Source organism: Artemia franciscana, chromosome 10 (genome assembly GCF_032884065.1).
Source record: "Artemia franciscana chromosome 10, ASM3288406v1, whole genome shotgun sequence".
Taxonomy (NCBI): domain Eukaryota; kingdom Metazoa; phylum Arthropoda; class Branchiopoda; order Anostraca; family Artemiidae; genus Artemia; species Artemia franciscana.
In genome coordinates, this window is record NC_088872.1 from 51329308 (window position 1) to 51352469 (window position 23162).

At 35.2% G+C, this 23162-nt stretch overlaps 1 protein-coding gene and 1 long non-coding RNA gene across 4 annotated transcripts in view; both read left to right on the forward strand.

The window, feature by feature from the left end:
- LOC136032340 (uncharacterized) overlaps positions 1–23162 on the forward strand; it is a 513312-nt gene that overhangs the window by 315780 nt on the left and 174370 nt on the right. The window lies entirely within an intron of this gene.
- The window catches only part of LOC136032335 (uncharacterized), a 109895-nt gene continuing 87749 nt past the window's right edge, over positions 1017–23162 (forward strand). The window contains exons 1-2 of one of the 3 annotated variants that reach the window (XR_010618706.1): positions 1017–1120; positions 5882–7100. Coding sequence is in view for 1 of the 3 variants with exons in the window: in XM_065712653.1 (XP_065568725.1) it covers positions 1044–1120; positions 5882–6998 (1194 nt within the window). In the remaining 2 variants the exon portion in view is untranslated. Of the gene's footprint in view, positions 1121–5881; positions 7112–23162 lie in introns of those variants that run through there. The other 2 variants (XM_065712653.1, XM_065712654.1) reach the window with 2 other exon arrangements.

Consider the following 23162-nt stretch of genomic DNA (forward strand, 5'->3'; position numbering starts at 1 on the left):
CGTTTTTATTAGTAATAAATATATGCCACTTACGAATCAACTTACGTAACGAGCTTTTATATTCGTATATTTTTATTACGTATATGAGAGGGTTCTCCCCTCGTAAATACCTCATTCTTTAAACCAAAGCTTAAATTATATTTCAATTCTTTAAGAGTGACCCCTGAATCACAAAGGTCGTAGAATAAATAGTTGAAATTACAAAAAAATACTTTAGCGTAAAGAGCGAGGTATTTAGGAGGTGATGAACCTCCTCGTGTGCGTAATAATTTCTGTTCGTTTTAAGTCATAATGCTGCTCCTTACATCCAGTTGAAAAAACTTTTTCATATTTATTTTTCATTGTTTTTTTTTTTTTTAAGGAATGCTAGAAAATCCTGCACCCCCTTCAAGGAATTTCTTTTCCCACATGATAAATTCTCCATGAAAAAGATAATCCCACGTAACCCCCTCAATCAGAAAAAGTCCCCCTGGAAACGTCTGTACACTTCCCAATAAACATTACTATATGTAAACAATGGTCAAAGTTTGTAACTTGCAGTCCCTCCTCCAGAGATTGTGGGGGAGTAAGTCATCCCCAAAGACATAGTTATTTGGTTTTTCGACTTTGCTGAACAAAATGACTATCTCAAAATTTTGATCCGGTGACTTAGGGGAAAAATGAGCGTGGGGAAGGGCAGAGGTGCCCTCCAATTTTTTTGGTCACTTAAAAAGGGCACTAGAACTTTTTATTTCCGTTAGAATGAGCCTTTTCACGACATTCTAGGACCACTGGGTCGATACGATCACCCCTGGGAACAATTTTCTGAATGACCATTATGTTCCCAGCCTAGATACCTGAATCTTACTTATAGTTCATGTCGGAAAAAACAGATTGTTAAAATATAATGGAAATTTTTAAAAAAGACTTCTTGTAGTTTCTTCAGTTAATGAAGAAAACAATTCGTTTGTTATCCTTCTTGTCATAAAAAATGTTGACAGTCCAGCCACTGATAAGAAGCAAACAAGAGATAAAGGGTCAACAAAAGTTCTGCAAAGAAGATAATGCTAGTCGGTGTAAAATTTTCAATATCAAATCAGCATACTTGGTCTAATTTCTTATTTGACCTTTCAGATACTTTGTAAGTTAATTTTAAGCTTTATTTTCAGTATCAACATAGCTTCTATTAAGAGTCAGGCTATAAAAATATGATGACACATATTCCTATATGTTATAGGAATATGATGAAACTGAAAATGGTCTTTTATTCTGTGTGTTTATGCTTTAAATATAAAAGAATATGTAGAACAAGAGGGTTGAGATTAAGCTGAGGTGAGAAATTAAGCTTCCTCTAGTAATTTTGAAGGGCTCATGCCTCATTTTTTCTCTAACTGTGATTAAATCTATATCTGCACCATAAGAGCCTCCAGAGTTCTTCCCCCATCCGATTGGACGGTCATGATTGCATCGCAGTAAGGCTCTTGATACTAGACAATCGTTTTCTACAACTTTTTGAAGTGCTGTAGCCTCGCATAAGAGGTCTAACAGGTCCGATAGAGGTCACCTCAAAACCACCTTATATTACGAATTTTTTTCCATTGTGTAACCAAAACGTACATCTTTTTTTATGATTTTTCACATGATCAAGTTGGCAGAACGACTCTGCTGCCTGGTATTTTGAAAACAATGCAACTAAGATGTGATCTTACGCAACTATGTGATCAATAATCACATAATCAATGATTATTCATATAATCAAGTTGGCAGAACGACTCTGCTGCCTGGCATTTTTGAAAACAATGCAACTAAGATGTGATCTTACGCAACTATGTGATCAATAATCACATAATCAATGATTATTCATATAATCAAGTTGGCAGAACGACTCTGCTGCCTGGCATTTTGAAAACAATGCAACTAAGGTGTGTCATTGAAGCTGTTTGAAATCTCTGATGTCATTTTAAAGGACTCAAAAAAAGCTATAGGTCCAATCATGAAATGGAACCGAGGATATATCATCTAAGATGTTTGTGAGATAATTTATTCAAGGAGTCCATTAAAGAAGTTCATCTCTAAATTCAACAGAACAAATTTGCTAAAAGCTAAAGCTGACTGCCACGAAAGGAAACACAAAGAAGTTCCACGGAGAAGTTGTCACCATGCCACCAGCAAGCTCTTTCCAAGAGTTTGAAGTAGCACTGTGGGTTCACCTTCTCAAAAATGTAGGAAACAGAGTTACCAGACATCTGATATAAGATAGCGCAGCATTAAAAGCGAAAATGGACCGTTTTTTAGTGCAAAACATCAGAACTGCAATTTTTCAAAACATCGGGAAAATGTACTGATTTGAAAACTTCAATGCACAACCATCTGGGGAAAGTGCAAAAATGGTGCAAATGCGTCATGTCTGAAAGCAAAAGCTTTACTTTTCTATTGTCTTTGTGGTGGCTCTTTGTGTGCTTGGGGTTGGAATTGTAGGGATATATAAAATAAGAGAGGCTGAATTGGCTTGCATTTACCGTGGTTTACAAAAAAATATTATTTAAAACTAATTTTGACTGAGACCCTAAGGATTTACGACCCCAATTCACCATTGAATACCTCCCATTAAGAGTGCCAGAAAATGGAAAGAAATAAAAATGGAAAAGCATCAAAATAAAGACAACTTGCATTCCTTGAATCTTCCAAAATTATTGTTGTTTGTTTTTTTTAACCAAACTGTTATTATTATTAATTATATTATTCATTTTTCTATTTATTATTATTATTTATTATATTGATTGTTATATTACATTTTATTATTATTATATTTATTATCATTTTTATTATATAATTATTATTATTGATATTTATTAGATATTTATTATTGTTATTATATAGTTATGTCAAATGCAGTTCTATCACTCTTGCAAAATTTTACTAAAACTCCAACTCCAAAGCCCTAGTTGGAAGTTAGTTAGGCTTGTCATAGAAAATTTGTGAGTCTACTGCTCAATAGGGACCTTCCTCAAGCCACTCAGCGTGTCCCAAAGTGGCAATAGGAGAACACCCTACATATGTGTAAGCTACCTCCATAGGAAGCACGGACCAAAGAGGGACCTTTTCCCTGTAGTTCCATGATAGAAACAGAGGCACCCTCACCTGGGGCCATAAATAACGGTGGAGGAGGAAGAAGGCCCCTCAAACGTACACTCAGCAGGGCCCAGCGGTGTGTGGACAAACCTTCTCCCAGTAATGGATTATATTGCATGGTAATGTATAACACCGTCGTGGGAGGATCCTCCATAGGAGGACAACTGAAGAAGGGGTTAAGATCCAGATCTATGGACAGCAGCCTCTACGAAGGGCTGCATCAACCCTTTTGGGGTAACTACAAGACTTAAGGTCTTGCGGTCAACTCTATTCCCACTTGAAAAGTGGCACAACCTAAGGAAATTGTAGCCGGGTAAACGACACAGCATTCGCATAGGGTTTCTAATTAATAGATAATTCTTCTGGGCTGGGTCTGTTTTGGTGGGCATTTTCAGGCTGAAAAACCTCTTTCTAGCTAATTTATCTACTATGTCTTGCCTCCCCGTAGTAGCATAATATTTCTAGGCAGGAATATATAATGAGTCGGAAGTAATATACTTGACATTGTCTGCGCAGGATTTTGACTCTTGTTGATAGAAGCGCATCACCAAGTTTTGAAGGCCAAATTGTGACCAAAGTGGTTCCAGGATTGCACAAGGCCTCCATTCAGTTGGAGGTTCGAGGGACTTTTTGCTGTCTGGTTTTCAGCCAGCTAAAGCGCTTCGGTGTAGACTTGACAAAATATGTTGGTCCCCGTCCTGCACTGGTATCTGGGACCATTGCTTTTCTTGAGGCCAAAACATTTTCAATGATTTAAAGAATATGAAAATTGGAACTTGGAATGTTACGACGTTAAAAAAATAACTATCGTGTCAACATTTTGACTGACGAATTCAGACAATTTGAATTGGACTTATTAGCAGTTTCAGAAACTCATACCCCAGGGGTAGGAAGCATGAAATTAGGTGATAGGAAGCTACTAAGTCTTGTTTAGGCTGGTAAGGTATTAATAATGGAATACTAATCACTCATTTTATGACTAGAAAGTACAAGGTATCATTCTTAGTAGTATATACCCCTGTAGAACTCACTTAAGGAGATACTGGTGACTCAGATGAGTTTTTTTTTTTTTTTTTTACAGCTATTTCTTATCATAGTGTTTTTCGTCCAGGACCTAAACAGCCTTTTTGATCTTCACTTGTAATTCGGATCACCATTATTAATACATTATTTTATGTATTTAAATAGAAACGAATGGTTATAAAGTTTTAAGTGTTAATACCAAGCACAAATCGCCAATTCTCTTAGCATGAATTTTTGGGAGGTTTCAGAGAGCCCAAATATCTTTTGGGAAAACTCTAGGATAGCGAAAACATCCCCGGAGGGGTGCAAGTCAGAAATATGCTTTTCAGGTGCTCTAATAGCTACGAACAGTTGCTTGCTCAAGGAGAGTCTCCTTGCCTTCAGCGTCTTTATCTTACCTTCAAGTCAAGATAAGTCAGATACGATTTCGATGTCAATGTCTTAGGATAGCAACTATTTCAGCAACAGGAGGTTTTATAATTAGCTGATTTATTGATATATCGATATACTGATATATTGATATACTGATATATCGATGTCAAAGTCTTGGGATAGCAACTATTTCAGCAACAGAGTCTTTCAGCAACAGGAGGTTTTCTAATTGGCTGATTTATTTGGTGTTTTATCGGTAAAAAACAAACGAAAACACGGCTTGAAATATCCAAAGAGTTTCAGATTGGTTTTGGAAAAATTTGGATTAGTCGGATAACCAGTCCTTGTGGTATTGATTTAATAAAAAAAATAAAAAACAAACAAGTTTTTCGATTAAAGGCAAGGAGAAATAACACAACTCAAAATAAACAGAAATTTTGCCGTATATGAGGGGATTATCCCTTCCTCAATCCTCACTCTTTATACTTAGTCATTAAGTTCTTTAAAAACACCTCTCACTCCAATTCAATGGCCCAACAAGTCCTTTTGAAAGAATTGTGACAAAAATTCAAACTTTAGCGTAAAGAGTGACAGCCGAGGAAGGGGTAGTCCCCTTCGTATATGGCATAATTTATGTTCTTTGATGTTTTAATTTTGCCCCTTACTTTCAGTCAAAGAACTTTCCACAGTTATAGGACATTTCAACTATGCTGAATCGAATGGTTAATTTAAATTTTGATCTCATGTCTTAAATTTGAAAAAAATGACATGGGAGGGGGGCTAGTTACCACTCAATTTTTAGGTAGCTTAAAGAGCACTAGAATTTTTAATTTTCGTTCGAGTGATCCCTCTCCCAATCTTTTGGGGCCAGTGGTTCGATAAGGTCACCCTAGCAAAAAAATAATAACAAAATAAAATCTTTCTTCGGGCAAAAAGCAAAATTCGCATCTTTTTATTTCAGATAGGGGATTGAAACCTCTAAAAGAGGGTTTTCATATATGCTGACCATGATGGTGTGAATTTAATTAAGATCGCTTTACTCTTTTAGGATGTTCCCGTTTTCAAAAATCAGACAAATTAAACACAATGAACTTTATATACTGGAAATCAGCATAAGAAGCCGGATCTTTTGATGCATCAATTGCTAAAAAAATTCTGTTTTTAGAGTTTCAGTTAATATTGAGTTGTGTCGCCCCTTATCTTCAGTTCGTTACCACGAACTGTTTGAAACTAAATTTTTCGCTAATCTAACACTTGACCAGCCTAGCCTGAAAAAGCTTAATGAAAACTCGACTTTTTGCTTAAATACCTTTGAAAATGCTCCTATTATTTCACGTGCACCTGTTCATCTTAATTGAACTATTTCGTTTTATAGATTCCCTGTCATCAACTGGAAAAGAACTGGTTTACGTCAAGCGTTGATTGAAATGGCTGAAATTCCGTCACCTTTCACAGCACTTTTAAGTCAATTAACTAGTAGTGACAGCACCATAGTTACTATTCGATGCAACGGTGGAGACGTTACGGCTAAGAAAAGTCTATTAACAACAGTGAGCGATGTGTTTAAGCGAATGTTTGAAAACGACTTTCTCGAGAAGGAGACGAATACTGTTATGGCGAACGATGTCCATTTTATGACGATGGAATTTATCATCCAGTGTTATACAGGTGGAACCGTTTTGTGTTTCGAGGAAGTGGACAAGGATGCTTTTGAATATATTGTTGAGAAATACAATTTTCTAGGTATTCAGGAAGAAGCTGCTGAGAAGGTAATTCATATTTACAGAGAAACGGGAGATGTAGAAGCCCTCAGGAATGTTTTTTCCATTTATAAGAGTCAAAAGTCTAAGATGACTGCTTTAAAAGAACTTATTCCAATCGTGGCTGCAGGGCAAAAGGCGCCATGTTTTGTTGATTTGTTCACCATCGAAGAATTTAAAGAGTTTTCCAAAATTTGCTGTGACGTATTGAAAGACTCAAAAGTGGAACAATGGGATGGTTTTTTAAAAACATTTCATAGCTGGACGTTAAAAAATCCTGAAGTAAGATTCATAGCATCCTTAGAAATTTTGGGAACGATTAACACACAACAATTCCCAGTTGCTGAAGTTCTGACACTGCTTGAAAATATGAAACTTGGCGATACATTCCAAATAATTAAGTCCATTCTAGAAAAATTGCTGCGCTACATGCTAAGAGTAGAAATTGAAAAATCTGAAGGTGAAAAATCAGATCCCCTTCCAATTAAATCCAATCCAGGGAAAATGTCAACAATCAAATCCAGCAAGATCCACTGCCGAGCATGTGGACATAATGACGAGCTTCCATATCATATTCATCAAATTTCATCAAATTCATTCCTTCCATATTCCATATTCATTTCCATATTCCATATTCAAATAAATCTTTCTTCTAAGCCACACGTCAATTCTCACTGTATTGCCAATGCAGTTGATATTGGTAAAGTGATGACATCCACAGTACTATTCTAATACAATAACATAATTTTAAAACAATGAACGATGCAATAGGCCTGTTTGTATTGTGTAACTTCTGTATTGTGTAAAACAGTTTAGTTATAATAATATTTGCCAGTAAGTAACAACTTTCTCTTCTCTCTCTTAGTAACTGTCTTTCAAAATGTCTTAACTTTCGAACTCTTCTTCAAGTTCTCTCATTTTTTTTTTTCCAAAGTGTAGAGGCTCATTTATTTACACTCATTATAAATACATGTTCTTAAACTAAATTGATTAAGTGTACAATCTGACCTCTCGAAATCTTTTTACCTTTCCAAAGTAGACTTTAAGACGGTTTCTGTTAAAAATTAAATAGAAAAAAACTAATTTTTTTAGCTGAAAGTAAGGAGCAACATTAAAACTTAAAATGAACAGAAATTACTCCGTATATGAAATGGGTTGTCCCCTCCGAAATCCCTCGCTCTTTACACTAAAGCTTTTAATTGTTTTAAAAAGTAGAATTGTGGCAAAGAGTCAAACTTTAGCGTAAAGAGCTAGGGATTGCGGAGGGGACAACCCATTTCATATAAGGAGTAATTTATGTTCTTTTTAAGTTTTAATGTCGCTCCTTACTTTCAGCTAAAAAATTAGTTTTTTTTTTGTTTAATTTCAGAACGTTTTTGAATTAATGCATGTTTGGTTTTGGCTCTCCGCACATAAATTATTAAAATGAAATATGTATATTAATTCTTTTTTGGCTAAATGGCTTTTCTTAGTTTTGATCAGACGATTTTGAGAAATAAGGGGTGGAGAAGGAGGCCTAGTTGCCCTCCAGTTTTTCGGTTACTTAAAAAGGCAACTAGAACTTTTAATTTTTAAAGAACGTTTTTATTAGTAAAAAATATACGTAACTTAAGAATTAACTTACGTAACAAACTTTCATAACCTTATATTTTTATTATGTATACGAGGGGGTTTGTACCCTCGTTAATACCTCGCTCTTTACACTAAATCGTAAGTTTTGTCCCAATTCTTTAAGAATGACCCCTGAATCAGAAAGGCCGTAGAATAAATATTTGAAATTACTAAAAATACTTTAGCATAAAGAGTGAGGTATTTATCTCCTCCTAAATACCTCGCTCTTTATGCTAAAGTGTTATTAGAACCCCTCATATTCGTAATAATATCTGTTCGTTTTAAGTTTCAATGGTACTCCTTCCTTTCGTTTGAAAAAAGTTTTCATGTTTATTTTTCATTGTTTTCTTATAGTAATGCTAGAAAATCCTGCGCCCTTTTCATTGAATTTTTCTTCCCCCATGACAGATTGCTCCAAGGAAAGATCCTCCAACATAGCCCCCTCTCCTCAGCCCCACCCCTAAGCAAAATAAAATCCCCCTGTAAACGTCTGTACACTTCCCAATAACCATTACTATATGTAAACACTGTTCAAAGTTTGTAACTTACAGCCCCTCCCCCGGGGATTGTGGGGGAGTAAGTCATCTCCAAAGACATAGTTATTATGGTTTTCGATTATGCTGAACAAAATGGTTATCTCAAAATTTTGATCCGTTGACTTTGGGAAAAAAATGAGCGTGGGAGGGGGCCTAGATGCCCTCCAATTTTTTTGGTCACTCAAAAAGGGCACTAGAACTTTTCATTTCCGTTAGAATGAGCCCTCTTGCGACATTCTAGGACCACTTGGTCGATACGATGTCCCCATGGGAAAAAAAACAAAACAAACAAACAAACAAATAAACACGCACCCGTGATTTGTCTTCTGGCAAAAATACAAAGTTCCACTTTTTTGTAGATAGGAGCTTGAAACTTCTACAGTAGGGTTCTCTGATAAGCTAAATCTGATGGTGTCATTTTCGTTAAGATCCTACGACTTTTAGGGGATGTGTTCCCCTATTATCTTAAATAAGGCAAATTTTCTCAGGCTCGTAACTTTTGATGGGTAAGACTAAACTTGTTGAAACTTATATATTTAAAATCAGCATTAAAATGCAATTCTTTTGATGTAGCTATTGATATCAAAATTCCATTTTTTAGAGTTTTGGTTACTATTGAGCCGGGTCGCTCCTTACTACAGTTCGTTACCACGAACTGTTTGATAACCCCTGAATCAGAAAGGTCGCAGAATAAATAGTTTAAATTACTAAAAATACTTTAGCATAAAGAGCGAGGTATTTATGTTCTCCTAAATACCTCGCTTTTTATGCTAAAGTATTTTTAGAACCCCTCATATGCGTAGTAATCTCTGTTCGTTTTAAGTTTTAATACTACTCTTACTTTCAATTAAAAAAACTTATTCATGTTTATTTTTTCATGTTTTTTTTTATAGTAATGCTAGAAAATCCCGCGCCCTTTTCTTTGAATTTCTCTTCCCCCATGAAATACTCCTCCAAGGAAAGATTCTCCCACATAGCCCCTCCCCTCAACCCCACCCCAAACCAAAAAATCCCCCTGAAAACGTCTGTACGCTTCCCAGTAACCATTACTGTATGTAAAGACTGGTCAAAGTTTGTAACTTGCAGCCTCTCCCCCAGGGACTGTGGGGGGTAAGTCATCCCCAAAGACATAGTTATTATGGTTTTCGACTATGCGGAACAAAATGGCTATCTCAAAATTTTGATCAGTTGACTTTGGGAATAAAATGAGCGTGGGAGGGGGCCTAGGTGCCCTCCAATTTTTTTGGTCATTTAAAAAGGGCACTAGAACTTTTCATTTCCGTTAGAAGGAGCCCTCTTGTGACATTCTAGAACCACTTGGTCGATACGATGACCCCCTGGGAAAAAGAAAAAAACAAATAAATACGCACCCGTGATCTGTCTTCTGGAAAAAAAATACGAAATTCCACATTTTTGTAGGTAGGAGCTTGAAATCTTTGCTATAGGGTTCTCTGATACGCTGAATGCGATGGTGTGATTTTGCGATGGTGAAAGCGATGACTTTTAGGGGGTGTTTCTCCCTATTTTCCAAAATAAGGCAAATTTTCTCAGGCTCGTAACTTGATTTGGAAATATTGGCTCCAACTTCACCAACCCCTTCTAGAATATTGATGAAATGACGCCTCTGTCGAGGAGTATTCGGGAAGTAAATAGTATGTGCAAGAGCGGTTAGGTCTGATACCATGTTGTTCGTCGTTGAGTTGGTATCCAGTACCAATTGGATGGGTTCGAGAATAGTGCGAGATAGTAGCTTCTTACGTATCGCTTGTAGATTTATTCAATGCAAATTTTCCCATTTTGATGCATCACTTTTTTTGAGAATTGAATCATCGTGCTTTATATCCAACCGACCAAATATTCTCAGTGGAACTCACAAATACAAAAAGAGCAACCTATTTAGACCTCAAAGAGAATACAGAGCTTTTAATCATTTCGGCTGTTATTTTATCTTCACCGACTCCTTGATTTTCTTCGAACCTTGGAAAAAAACTTTTGCTGTAGGAAGATCAGAACTAATTTTAAGCGAGAGTAGCGGAATTCTATATTCTTCAGTTAGTGTTGAATTGCTTAGAACTCTACAAAAGTGTATTGCAAACTTGACTGATCGCTTTTGAGCCTGCTTCTAGAATTTCAGGTTAATCTCTTGGACGTCTTTGAGGGTTGTTCCGATGTTGGGGTACGCTTATAATAAGACAGCTCTGGTTCTCAGTCTTTCTTACTGGATTATCGATCAATCACCAATCATTTGGTTACTACTACTACTAACAGCTCACCGCAGCACCAAGCCTCTAAGGCGAATACAGTCACCCATGCTCCTCCTCTTTCCCAATCTATTGACAGTGTCCCTCTTTAAACCATCCCAAGAAGTTACCATTTCCTCCAAATCTTTCTTTATAACATCCTCCCACCCCAACCACAGATGCCCTGCTTTCCGTTTACCCTAGACGGTTCACCGAAAAGGTAAACCTTTAGCAATCTCTCGTCCTTTATCCACAGAACGTGCCCTAGACATCCCAACCTGTCTCTCATTAAAGCCTTAGAAAGTGGGATTGAACCACACTTTTCATAAAGCCTATTGCTTGAAATGCTGTCAGTCACTCGGGTACCCAGAGCAATCCGTAGGAAAATTCTCTGGAAAACAACTAGCAAATATTCATCCGCTTTTCGGAGCGCCTGGAGCGCACTTGGCAACTGCCATCACTGTAGCTTCCAATATTCTAAGCTTGGTTTGCACCCTTAGCTTCCTATTCTTCCAAATTTTTTTTTAACTGGTGAAAAACACCCTGAGCCTTGGCTATTCTACTTTCAACATCTTCACTGCTCCCACTGTCTTTACTAACAATACCACCAAGGTAAGTGAAGCTGTCCACCTGATCAATCATTTCGTTGCCCAAAGTCACCTTTTCATCTTCACTTCTTCCTAATTGTAAAAAAAAAATGCAAATGTAAAACGGTTACTTGGCCTAAGAAGCTTTATTTGTTGGAATGGCACTGAAAAGTACAACGGCACTTTACTTTGGCATTAGAATCGCGACTGGCAATTGTCCTGGCACGAGTTGTTGTGAACATCTACTAATATTAACAACTCACTGTGGCAGCAAGCCCTCTGAGGCCAACGGTTCTAGGCATTTAACCCCATGGAAAATACCCCCACGGAAAATACATCCCCCGAAAAATACCCGCCTTCTGGAAAATACACCCGTGGAAAACACCCCTGTGGAAACTATATTTCTCCTGACAGTCTGATTGTCTTGGGATATTTTCTCCCCGCTGAAAATACCCCCAGATGAAAAATTTTCGTATGTTTTCCAATAACAAATACTATGTGTAAGCAAAGACAAAATCACGAAAGATACATAAGCTTCTACGATGGGGCTCTCTAATTGTTTTGTAGTTAGAAAGGGAGGGAGATACCTCACCGGGTGGATTTTAATTCCAAAACATCCCAGCTCTCATTGGGTCATTAGATGAGCACAGAAGTGGTTCTAAGGGAGAGACAAGGAGAGAGTGTAGGCAAAAATTAATTTGTGATCCCCAGGGCCGTAGCCAGGATTTTATTTTCGTGGAGATTTTTTTTTTGGCTTTCGGGAAACAAAAGAAAATTAAAAAGAAAACTGATATTTTTTTTTTGATTTTTGGGAATATTTCTGGTCTACACCGTTATTATGAAAGTAAAGAGTAGCATTAAACTACAAATTGACCAGAATTCATTCCACACGAGAGGAGGATTCTGTGTCATCATCCCCGCCTCTACCTCACTGTCGTATAAAACTTTGAAGCGTGCTCACTAGATCAAAAATTGAAGAGTCCTAGTCCTTTTTTATAAGTCAAAAGTGTTCGGAGATCAACCATCTGTAGCGAGGAGGGGACATTTTTCATTATTCTTTTTGGGCTTTTTGGCCAGCAAAAACGAGCTAAATGGAAAACAGGTCATCCGTAGTTGGGATGGGAAGATCACTTAAAGAAAGATTTAAGGGGAATGGGAACTTCCTGGGACGATGTAAAGAAAGAGGTTTGGAATATATTAGGATGGAAGGAGAGCGTTCGTAGTTGTGCTGACCTCAGGCGACCTGGCGCTGTGGTGGGTTATTACTAGTAATAATAGTAACTTTCAGTAGAAAAAAATTGTTTTTTAAGTTAATTCTTATAGTTTTTCAAATATCGCCTGTAAATCCGGCTTACCCTTCATAAGAAATCCCTTCCCATTACAGTAAACTCCTCCTTTAAAAGTTTCTCCCACATAAAATACTCCTCTGTTAATTTCTCTCCGGAAAATTTCATCCTTGCTAACGCCCCCCTTAAAACTTCTTGCGGACGATTCAGCCTGAGAAATTCTCCTTAATTTACTTTTATTTCAAAACACTTTAAAGTTCAATCATTTTTCAAATCACTCCCGCAGTCTCACATTCCCTTGGAACTTTTTCCCAGAAATCCAAACCCGCTACAAAATTCCCCTCGGAAATTTCCTTCTTTAAGTTCTCATTTGCAAATGTAGTTGACAAAAAGAAAATAAGAAAAATAAAAAAATTCACATGGGAATTCGGCCAATTCCCTCCAGAATAAAGTTTCTCGGAAAATCCATCCCCGGATATTTTCTTCCCCAAGGAAAATTCTCCTCATGGAAACCCATCCCAAGAACGAACCCTCCTCCGAAAAATGCCTGCATGCTTCTGAACAACAAATAACCTAAGCAAACAGTAGGCAAATTTTATAGCTTACAGCCCTTTCTCTATGGGGTATTAGGGGGTCATGTTACCCTTAAAGCGTAGTTATTGGATTTTTAACTATGCTGAACAAAATAGCAATATCAAAATGTTGTTCAGAGACTCTGGGGAAAATGGGCGTGTGAGGGGGCTAGTTACCCTCCAGTATTTGCTGTCACTTCAAAAGGACAATAGGATTTCTAATTTCCGTTGGGATGTACCCTCTCCAGATTTTCTAGGAAGATTCAATCAACCCTGGGGAAAAAAATGATAAATAAATAAACGCTCATCCGTCATTTGTTTTCTGGCAAAAAAAAAGCAAAATTCTATATTTCTCTATGTAAAATCTTGAAACTTCTACAGTATGGTTCTCTGATGATTTTCATTAAGATTACTTGAATTTCAAAAGGTGTTTCCCCCTTTTTCCAAAATGGTAAATTTCCTTAAACTCATATAAACTTGATTAGTCTTATTTATTTGGGATTGGTATGATAAAGGGATTCTTTTGATGTATCTATTGATATAAAAATTCATTTTTTAGTTTTGGCTACAATCGAGCAGAGTCAGTCCTGACTTGCAGTTTGTTACTTCGAACTATTTGAGTTACCAACCAAAAGATTAGCACAAAACATACTTGTGCTGTTATATTTATGGACACCATTAGCCCATTATGCTATCTTTTGTGTTTTATTTCAGACTAGAAATAGGATTTATACAGCTTCAAAACCATCTATCTGGTTTTTTCTAGTAGCCCATTTAAGATTTCTAAGCAGTTTTTCGGCCAAAGTTTGCTGTCTTCCTCAAAAAAGCTTAAAAACAGTTCTTTCCTCCAACTCCAATAAATTCAATTGAGAAAAATGATTTATTAATTTTGTGAACAGCTATGTTAACTTTATTGACACCATGGAAACCGTCCACAATAAAATTGTTGGCTAAAAATGGATGGTGGATAATAGCCTTATTTTAAAAGTTGTTTCATCTAGTAAAATTTTACTAAATCTAGGTTGTTCGCAAACCTATATAGTAAATTTTGTAAAACAGGTATGAAGTCTAGTAAAATAAATTGAAACTGGTGAAATTCACCAAGAATCTGGTAAATTTATACGAATTTAAACTTTATTTTGAATTTGTAAGGATTACTCGCCTCGCCTGTCCGTTTCGATTATATGCTTCATCCATATTCTTTGGCACAGCAGTAAACAGTCGACATGTCATGTTCCAGTTTTCTAAAACTATGTTTATCAAATTTGTTTTTAGCGATAAGGAAAAGACTAACGGCATTAGTCTCAAGTCCTTTGCAAAGCTTGTATTTACTATCTGATCGGATTTGTGAATTATTTTTGTTGAATTATCCATCTAGCTGTTGGACCCACTTTGTGAAATAATATAAAACTGAAGATAAGATAATAGAAAAATTAGAAAAGTTCAAGTGAAAAAATAAGAAGGTTTTTGTTGAATTATTTAAGAATATTTTTGTTGAGTTATCCATCTAGCTGTTGGACCCACTTTGTGAAATAATATAAAACTGAAGATAGGATAATAGAAAAATTAGAAAAGTTCAAGTGAAAAAATAAGAAGGTTTATAGCAGTTGTAAAGTCAAACAATTAAACTTGGAATCTGACTTCCCCCTTGAGTTTTTGAAATGTTCATTATAGCCAAATATGCAAGGGAAGATTCAATGTTTCGGGTTCTACCTTAATTCATGCTAGCCTCAACTGCTCTTTTTCCTGCTTCAGCCGACACTGAACGTCAATTTTTTACTCTAAATACAATTAAATCTAGTTGACAAAACTATTTCTATACGAATACAGTTGAAATTCTTATGGGCTCAAAACAATTATGCCTCTGAGGCTCTAATGTATTTTGGAGTTGTAAATCCCCCAAGCACTTTTGATAAGTTTAGAAAGGAGAGGGGTTTGCTTCGGCATGAGTTTAAATTGGTAAAAACATGCATGTAATTGACTAATAGCAAATAAGGACAAAAAGTTCTCAGCTTTAACAGTGCTTTTCTTGTTTTTTGCTTACAGCTTCACTTTGTCGATGGTTCTCAATTGCTATTTTACAGTTTCTGAATTTTCAATTTGGTTGTACATCCTAATTGAAAAAACACACTGAAAGCTGATGTACAAGAACAATAATAGGAAAATAGTAACGAGCGTATTTACTATTTGTTTTTTTCTGTTATTACGTCAGCACCTATTAGAGGAAAGACGATCAGCCCTAAAAATGATTTTAATCAACACCCATTAATGTATTTAATACATTAATTATTTAATATTAATAAATGATTTTAACCATTTAAAGATAATACTAAAGATAATACTAAGATAATACTAAAAATGATTTTAACCATTTATGAAGCTTCAACTTCGTAACCTAAAAAGATTAAAATGTGTATATGGATATCAAGACAGCTCTTTCCCTTTTTGGGTGTCTTACGCATGTATCGGAGGAATCTGCAACACGTGCTATATTGGCTTTATTCATAAAGTATGGTTAAATAATACCACAGACAAGAAAGTTTATGTTGAGTTGACTCCCCTCTTGCTGTTCAAACTAGGGAACGTTCAATGGCAAGTTGAATCTCATTTCTTATTTAATAGTAGGAGGAAATATTCTTTCCTGAAACTGTAATTCAAATGTCCTTTAATCTTCCAATTCTTGTCAGAAACTGTATGACAAGACTAACTATCATACAATTTTCTTCTTCACTATCAACTCCTCCTATTAACATAAATAGGCTCGGCTGCCCTTTTTTTCGTCTGAAAAATTCGGTTATTTCACGTCTTTCTTGTTCGCTTTTACGACACGTTATCTTCAAGTGTTCTATAGTTTCTGATCCACCACACTTAGAACATTCCTCACTCTGTCCCAAAAATCTTGCTTTGTAACAACCAGCTCCATCATGGTGTGATCGGAGTCGAAACAGTTTCTTTGCTTCACATCTAGTGAGTCCTTTATACACCTTCGTTTCTATATTTCTCTGTTTATTCATTGTCACAAAAATATTTCCAGTCAAATCTCTATTCATTTTAAAAGCCTAACGATCAATCACTTTAATCACCTTATCAAATATCATAACTTCGTAAGGAGTCTCCATGCTGGTTACAAGTATTCCTGACTCAACTACAGATTTGGCCTTCAAATCTGCTATCTCATTTCCAGAGATCCCAATGTGGGTGAGAATCCACTGAATAACTACTTTCTGCTTGTTTAATATGTCTTGTAGTTTTATATAACATATAAGGACATCTCTATTTGGTTTCGCCATAGTAATAGCATTTACAACTACTTGAATAACACCTTTTGAATCTGAGCAAATGATCACCTTGTCCTCTTCAACAGATTCCTCAGTGAACTCAAGCGCCCTCTTAATGGCATAAACTTCTTACAGGAATACACTGCTCTCTGGATGTAATTTAAATTTTTTGGACACATTTTTGAAATGGCACCAAAATGCTGCTCCTACGTGCTTCATTTAATCTACTTTTAATCAATCAGTGAATAATGGAAGGTATCCCTTGTACTCTTTGTCCATCATCATACAGAATGTCAAGTCCGCTGGAGTATCTTCTTTCATAATGAATTCTAATTTTGAACTCATCGTGTTTTCCTCCCATGATGGAGGAACACCTATTTCACCCACTCTTAACATTTTGGAAAATACTATATCAATTCCATAATTTCTACAAATTTATAATGCTGCTTCAAGACAATTGAATTGATTTCTTGCTTTAGATATGTTGGCAGTTGTTCGGCGACCAGGTTTAATGATTTTTGACTTAACTGGTAGGTTATTTTCTAAAGACCAAAACCTCTGTACATGTTTATAAATTTGAACTTTCTTCGTGTTTCCAGGTCTGCTAGACCACTTTCTGATAGAAGGAAACTAACAGGTGATGTTTTTCTTGCTCAAAATGCAATTCTCATGGCTGAATTTTGGATTGCGTCTAATCTTGCAGTGGTAGAATGACAAGCTGTGCCATAAATTGATGAGTAATACTTCTTAATAGGCAAAACATATTTAATATAATACTGGATCAAAAGTTCTGCTGGTAATCCTCTAGCCATATAGACCAAACTCTTCATAACATTGAGTCTTTTCAAAAATGTTGGTTTAAGATACGTCACTTGGTGTTTCCAGGTAAGTTTACTGTCAACCACTAAACCTAGTATTTTTGCTTCGCTAACGTATTCAACTGGGCGGCCACTTAAGTACAGATCTTGAAGGGTTCCAATTCTTTTCCAAGTGATCACAGTTGCCTTCATCTTTGTTACAGAAAACTTAAAGTCAGCTTCTTTGGGCTGTTCTTCTATTTTTGCCATGACCTGGGTTAATAGGGTATTTATGTGGAAGGTGTCACGTGCAATGACCAACGCAGTATTGTCATTTGCAAAAATAGCTCCTCCATTATCCTACATGTTGATAGGAATATGATATGATCATATGTTGTACATGTCAGGGTCAAATTCTTATCCTTGAGAGATTCCTTTTCCAGGAAACACTGTTATACTTAAAATTGTTCCGCCAACTTGCACCTTAACTTTTCTTCCTTTCAAATAATCATTTAAAAATACTAAAATTTGACCTTTTATGGTAGCTGTCACTAGGCCTCCAACCATTTTTCTATGAAGCATATTATCAAAAACACTTTCAATGTCAATTCAAATCGCTACAAAAATCCGTCCATTTTGCAAAGCATATAATGCCTCTTTTTTGAGGCACATAAGACTGTCTTCTTCACTTCTTTTTCTTCTGAAACCACACTGAATGTCTTTAAAAATTTTCTTCTATTGTATCACTGCTTCCAGTCTCTTCTTCACCATCCCTTCCTCTAAACAGGGAGAAGGGTAATGTATATGTAGTTTCCAATCTTTGATAGGTCTTTGCTAGGCTTTGGTAGCATTACTGCTTCACCGCACTTCCAACATCAGAAAATTTTCCCTACCTTCATAGGCCATTAATTATATCCAGCAGTACTTTTATCCACAATTTGGGGAGCGACTTCACAAACTGTGGGAAAATTTCGTCTGGTCCAGAAGATTTATCAGGAACTTTATCAATTATATTTATTAAATCCTGTCTAATGAATGGTCGATTTTATGGTTCGTCTCGTCCTTGTATTCTAAGGTCACTTGCTATTGCGTCCGTATAAGTCTTCCTCTGTATATCTGGGTCTTCCCGGCCAATCACAGAGCTCATTAATTTGGCAGCTCTATCAGCTTTTTGATTATCTGGCAAAAGAAGCTTATTATCAGATGTAATAGACAGGTTGTTCCTACCTAAAGTTGCTCTGTTATTCGTCTTCTTCATAAACTCATATACTTTGGATGTTGGTTTTCTAAAGTCAAGTTTGCTTATAAAGTTGTTCCATGATTTTTCCTTGGCTTCAAGTACTGTTTTTCGAAATATAGCATAAGCTCTGTTCTTTTCAACAAGCTAAGAAGATTTCTCACTAGATTATATATTCTCTTTTTACCAGTAAATTCTCTTTTGGCTGTCAAACAATTTTCATTCCACCAGATGTAACCTTGGTGAGGGCTGATTTATCTACAGTCTTGGCTATTTTCACCGATTTCTCTTGAAATATTGCAACTTTCCTCGATAATTCTACTTCTTCCTCTGTTATTGATTCCACATCAAACTGTTCTAGTGCTTCTCTGAGTGTAAACCAGTCAAAATTTTAAATTTTGAATCCCTTTCTGTTATTGCCTTTTGGCAGCACCTCTTCATTAATAGCACACAATAAAGGGTCGTAATCACTGGCTAGTTTACTTTCCAGTTCATTTGATATAGAGTCTAGGATTGCATAAAAGCAAATCAATTGTTGTTGCCTCTCCAGTCTGGGGATAAACTCTAGTTGGCATCCCAACAGGTGTTGCCAAGCATATTGGGCTCCTTTTTCAACAGTTTTCTAAACTTTTTTCAAAACTATTTACATTTCTACACTTGCACCAAGATTTACTATGTGCATTCAGATCACCCAATTTTATCATGTCCTCTGCAACTGGTATCATTTTAATGATAAAATATATACACCTATAACATTCATTTTCTGGTCATTTAAAAAAAAACAGTTTAGTTCCAACTACTTCCACTTAATTATCAATTGGTTGCTGGCTTGCTAAGTCCAATACCTCATAATCAATATGACTTCTTATTCCGATCATAGCTCTACCTTTTCTTCCTGTTATTTTACCATTTCTCAAGATGTTGAAACCTTGGCATGGGCTCATGATATTTGGTTTTATCCAAGTTTCTTACATACAAAAAATATCAATGTCCTATCTGTCACAATATTGAAGCAGTAATTTTCTTTTCTCTCATGATTGAATATGCATTCCAGAATAATATTGTGAGCTTCATTATGGACTTGCCCCGTTTTCCAAGGTGCTACTTGTTTCACAAACCAATTTTACATCACTGCGGTCAAGTTTTCCAAACTTCGTTTGCTCAACCAATTCACACAGTTTATCTAACTTTTCATTCAATGGCAAGTTTTCAATACTAAGCAACCCTGGGGTTATAAGCATTCCAATCACTAGCTTCTTTGCAGCCATTTGCTGTAACTTTGCTGCGGTGTTACTGATTACTCTTTTCTCAGGATTCAGGTTATTCTGGACTGCACGAGCATACCTTCTTCATGCCATTCATCTTCTTCATCTTTATGCCATGTTTTTCTGCCACTTCTATCATTTGTTGATTCTCCTTTCTTACTGGGCATTCAGATGAAGTGGATGAATGGTTTTGTTTACAATTGGCAAACCTGCATCTTCTGGTATGCTTGTCTACACTTCCTGTTTCAAAGGGTAATCACAGCTTTGTTGATTTGGGCACATCTGAGGCAGATCTCCTTTGATTTAAGTTCTTTCTGGAGATGCCCATATTTCTGGCATTTGTAGCACTGTTTCACTTTCCTATGGTAGGGTAAAAAATTTCTGTGGCAATAACAAGTAAAAAATATATATTCCATTAAAATCACAATATAACTATAATCAACTCAAACTTCAAATCAATTTCTCTTTAAAAAAAAAAAAACAGAATATTCACCCCCCCCCCCAGCAAAAAAGCACAAAACAGCAGCAAAAATCGCCCTATACTCCACTCCACAAACCCCTTCCCAGCCCTTTCCCCCTATGAAAAAAACTAATTACTTTCTAACAAATGATCTTTTATTTTTTTTTATTAAATGAAAGCAGGTGTTCAGCCATCCTAATATTCACTGGCAACTTATTCCAAATAAGCAGGCCCATATATCTTACCTTAAATGCTGATCTAACTGTACCTGTTGACTCAATTGCTATATCATTACTATTTCTCGTTTCATAATCATACACTTGGCTATTCAAACAATAAAACTTCTTAAATATTACAGGGAATAGATCATTCATACACTGATAAACAAATATAGAAGCTTGAAAATTTGTACTTTGTCCAACATTTAACAGATTCAGGGATTTATAACAAGCACTAGTTTCATGGACCTCTTTAACATATTTACTAATAATTCTAATCTCTTTATTCTAAAGAACCTACACTCGCTTATAATTAGCAAAGAAATTGCTACTTCAGATAAAGCAACCATAAGCTAGAAGAAGAAGTGTAAGAAGAATTTTCTGTGGCAGGAAATGTTTAAAACGTCAAAGTATGCCTAAACCACGGGCAATCTTAGAAGAAATGCTTCACAAACACTTTTCAACTTTTGTAAAGTGTGTTGAATACCTCTTGTTAAAATTATCAAGAGCAAACATGAACTCAAAGTGGAAATTACAATTGTAATAAAAGAAAATCAAAATGAGGACGCAAGTATATTTAGAGATGATAATTTAATTATTAGACTGACCTATTTGTTGAATATCCTAGGACAATTGAGTGTTTTAAATAAAAAAATGTAAGAACCACAATTACATTTATTAACTCAAAAAGCTAATGTGAAAACATTCATAAGAAATGGAGCTTTGGAAGACAAATTGGAAAAAAAAAGGAGTTTGAAATGTTTCCACATCTAAATTTAGGAGTCCAGCATAACCTGCAAGCAAACAAAAATCAATCTGGTGAATACAGGGATGGCTTGATAATTCATTGCTTGAATTATTTTGATGATTTCAATTTACAGAATTTGTGTGGACACAGAATCAGTTTATCGACGAAGAAAAGGATGAATTTGAAATAAAAAGTAATTAGAAAGAAAGTTTGATTGAATTATCCGGTAATACTTCTTAAAAAAAAAAAAATCAGAATGGATCTCTAATATAATTTTGGCTATATATTAAAAGTGAATACGATATTTTGTCAAATAAAGCTTTAAAAGTATTGCTGCCATTTGCAAAATTTTGTTTATACAGCACAGTTTTTTCTAGACTAGGTGAAATTAAATTTGCATTAGCTGAAATAAAATTGGAATATTGTGTTCGTTTGGTTGCAGAAAAGGAGCTTTGTGTTGCTATCTCATGCTTGGCACCGAGATTTGACAAACTTGGTGCTAATAGGCAATCACATCCTATTTAAAAGACAATAGCACAAATTTATTTTTCCTTTGTAAGAGTTTGTCATAAATTATTTCCGTAGAACTAAAATTTTTATGTCTATATTATTTTACAAAATAGAAGGGAGACACCATACGATCAAAAATTTGTACGGGAGTACCCAATGGATAAACAAAATTTTATCCAAAAATTTTTATCCACGTTTTTATAAGAAATGAAATTTTGATTAGTAAATTTTTGAGATTTCCTCGAAGTTGACACTGTTTATTAAACCTCTATTAAAAAAGTGAGGGTATTAAGTTAATGAATTATTGACCATAGTTAAAACCCTTGTTTTTAATTAATTATAATATTCCTATCTCTTCGTTCCCATTTTCTTGTTACGCCCCTTAAAGAACTAGTATTTAATCTTTAATGTATTTTTTACGAATGTACAAGTTGTATCTTTATCCTCATTTCCTACTCTTCATCATTATCATAATCACTAAGTGATGTGATAAGGCTTGGCGACATGCTAAGCGGATTGACCTGTACAAATAGTCAAAATGAATAAATAACCCCAAAATATGGCCCAAGACAAATTGCCTTGACAATACAAAACCTAATTTCTTTGACAATACGAAATATTGAGTTAGACATCGACAGTGTAATAAATAGATATGACAGGAGTGGAAATACAGAAATACAATTTTTCTTAGAAAATTGTTATTTCTATAATTTAAGTAAAATATATCAAGCTTTTAAAAGTGACAAAAAATGGAAAGAAAGATGCGCCACGTTGTTATGAAAAATAAAATTTTGATTAGTAGATTTTTGAGATTTCGTCCAAGTTCAATCTGTTTATTAAAACTCTATTAAAAAAAGGGAGAGTTTTAAGTTAATGCTTTATTGACTATAGTTAAAACATAGTATCATTGACAACGGGAAATATTGAGGTAGATATCGACCGCGTAATAAATAGATATGACAGGAGTGGAAATACAGAAATACAATTTTTCTTAGAAAATTGTTTTCTATAATTTAAAATCAGGCTTTTAAAATTGGAAATATACGCCACGTTGCTATGAAAAACGAAATTTTTATTAATAAATTTTTGAAATTTTGTCCAAGTTGACACTGTTTATTTATTGTAAAAGTTACAAAAAGTGGAAAGATACATCACGTTGTTTACGAAAAATTGAATTTTAATTAGTAAATTTTTGAGATTTCGTCCAAATTGACACTGTTTATTAAAACTCTATTAAAAAAGTGAGGGTTCTAAGTTAATGCTTTATTTACTATAGTTAAAACTCTCGTTTTAAATAAATTATAATATCCCTGTTTCTTTATTCCATTTTTCTTGTTACGCCCCTAAGAGAACTAGTATTTAATTTGTAACATATCTTTTGCGAATATACAAGTTGTATCTTTATCTTCATTTACAACTATTTATCACTATCATAATTACTAAGCAATGTGATAAGCTTAGGCGACATGCTAAACGGGTTGACCTATACAAATAATCAAAATGAATAATGACCCCAAAAGATGGCCTAAGACTAATTTCTTTGACAACACA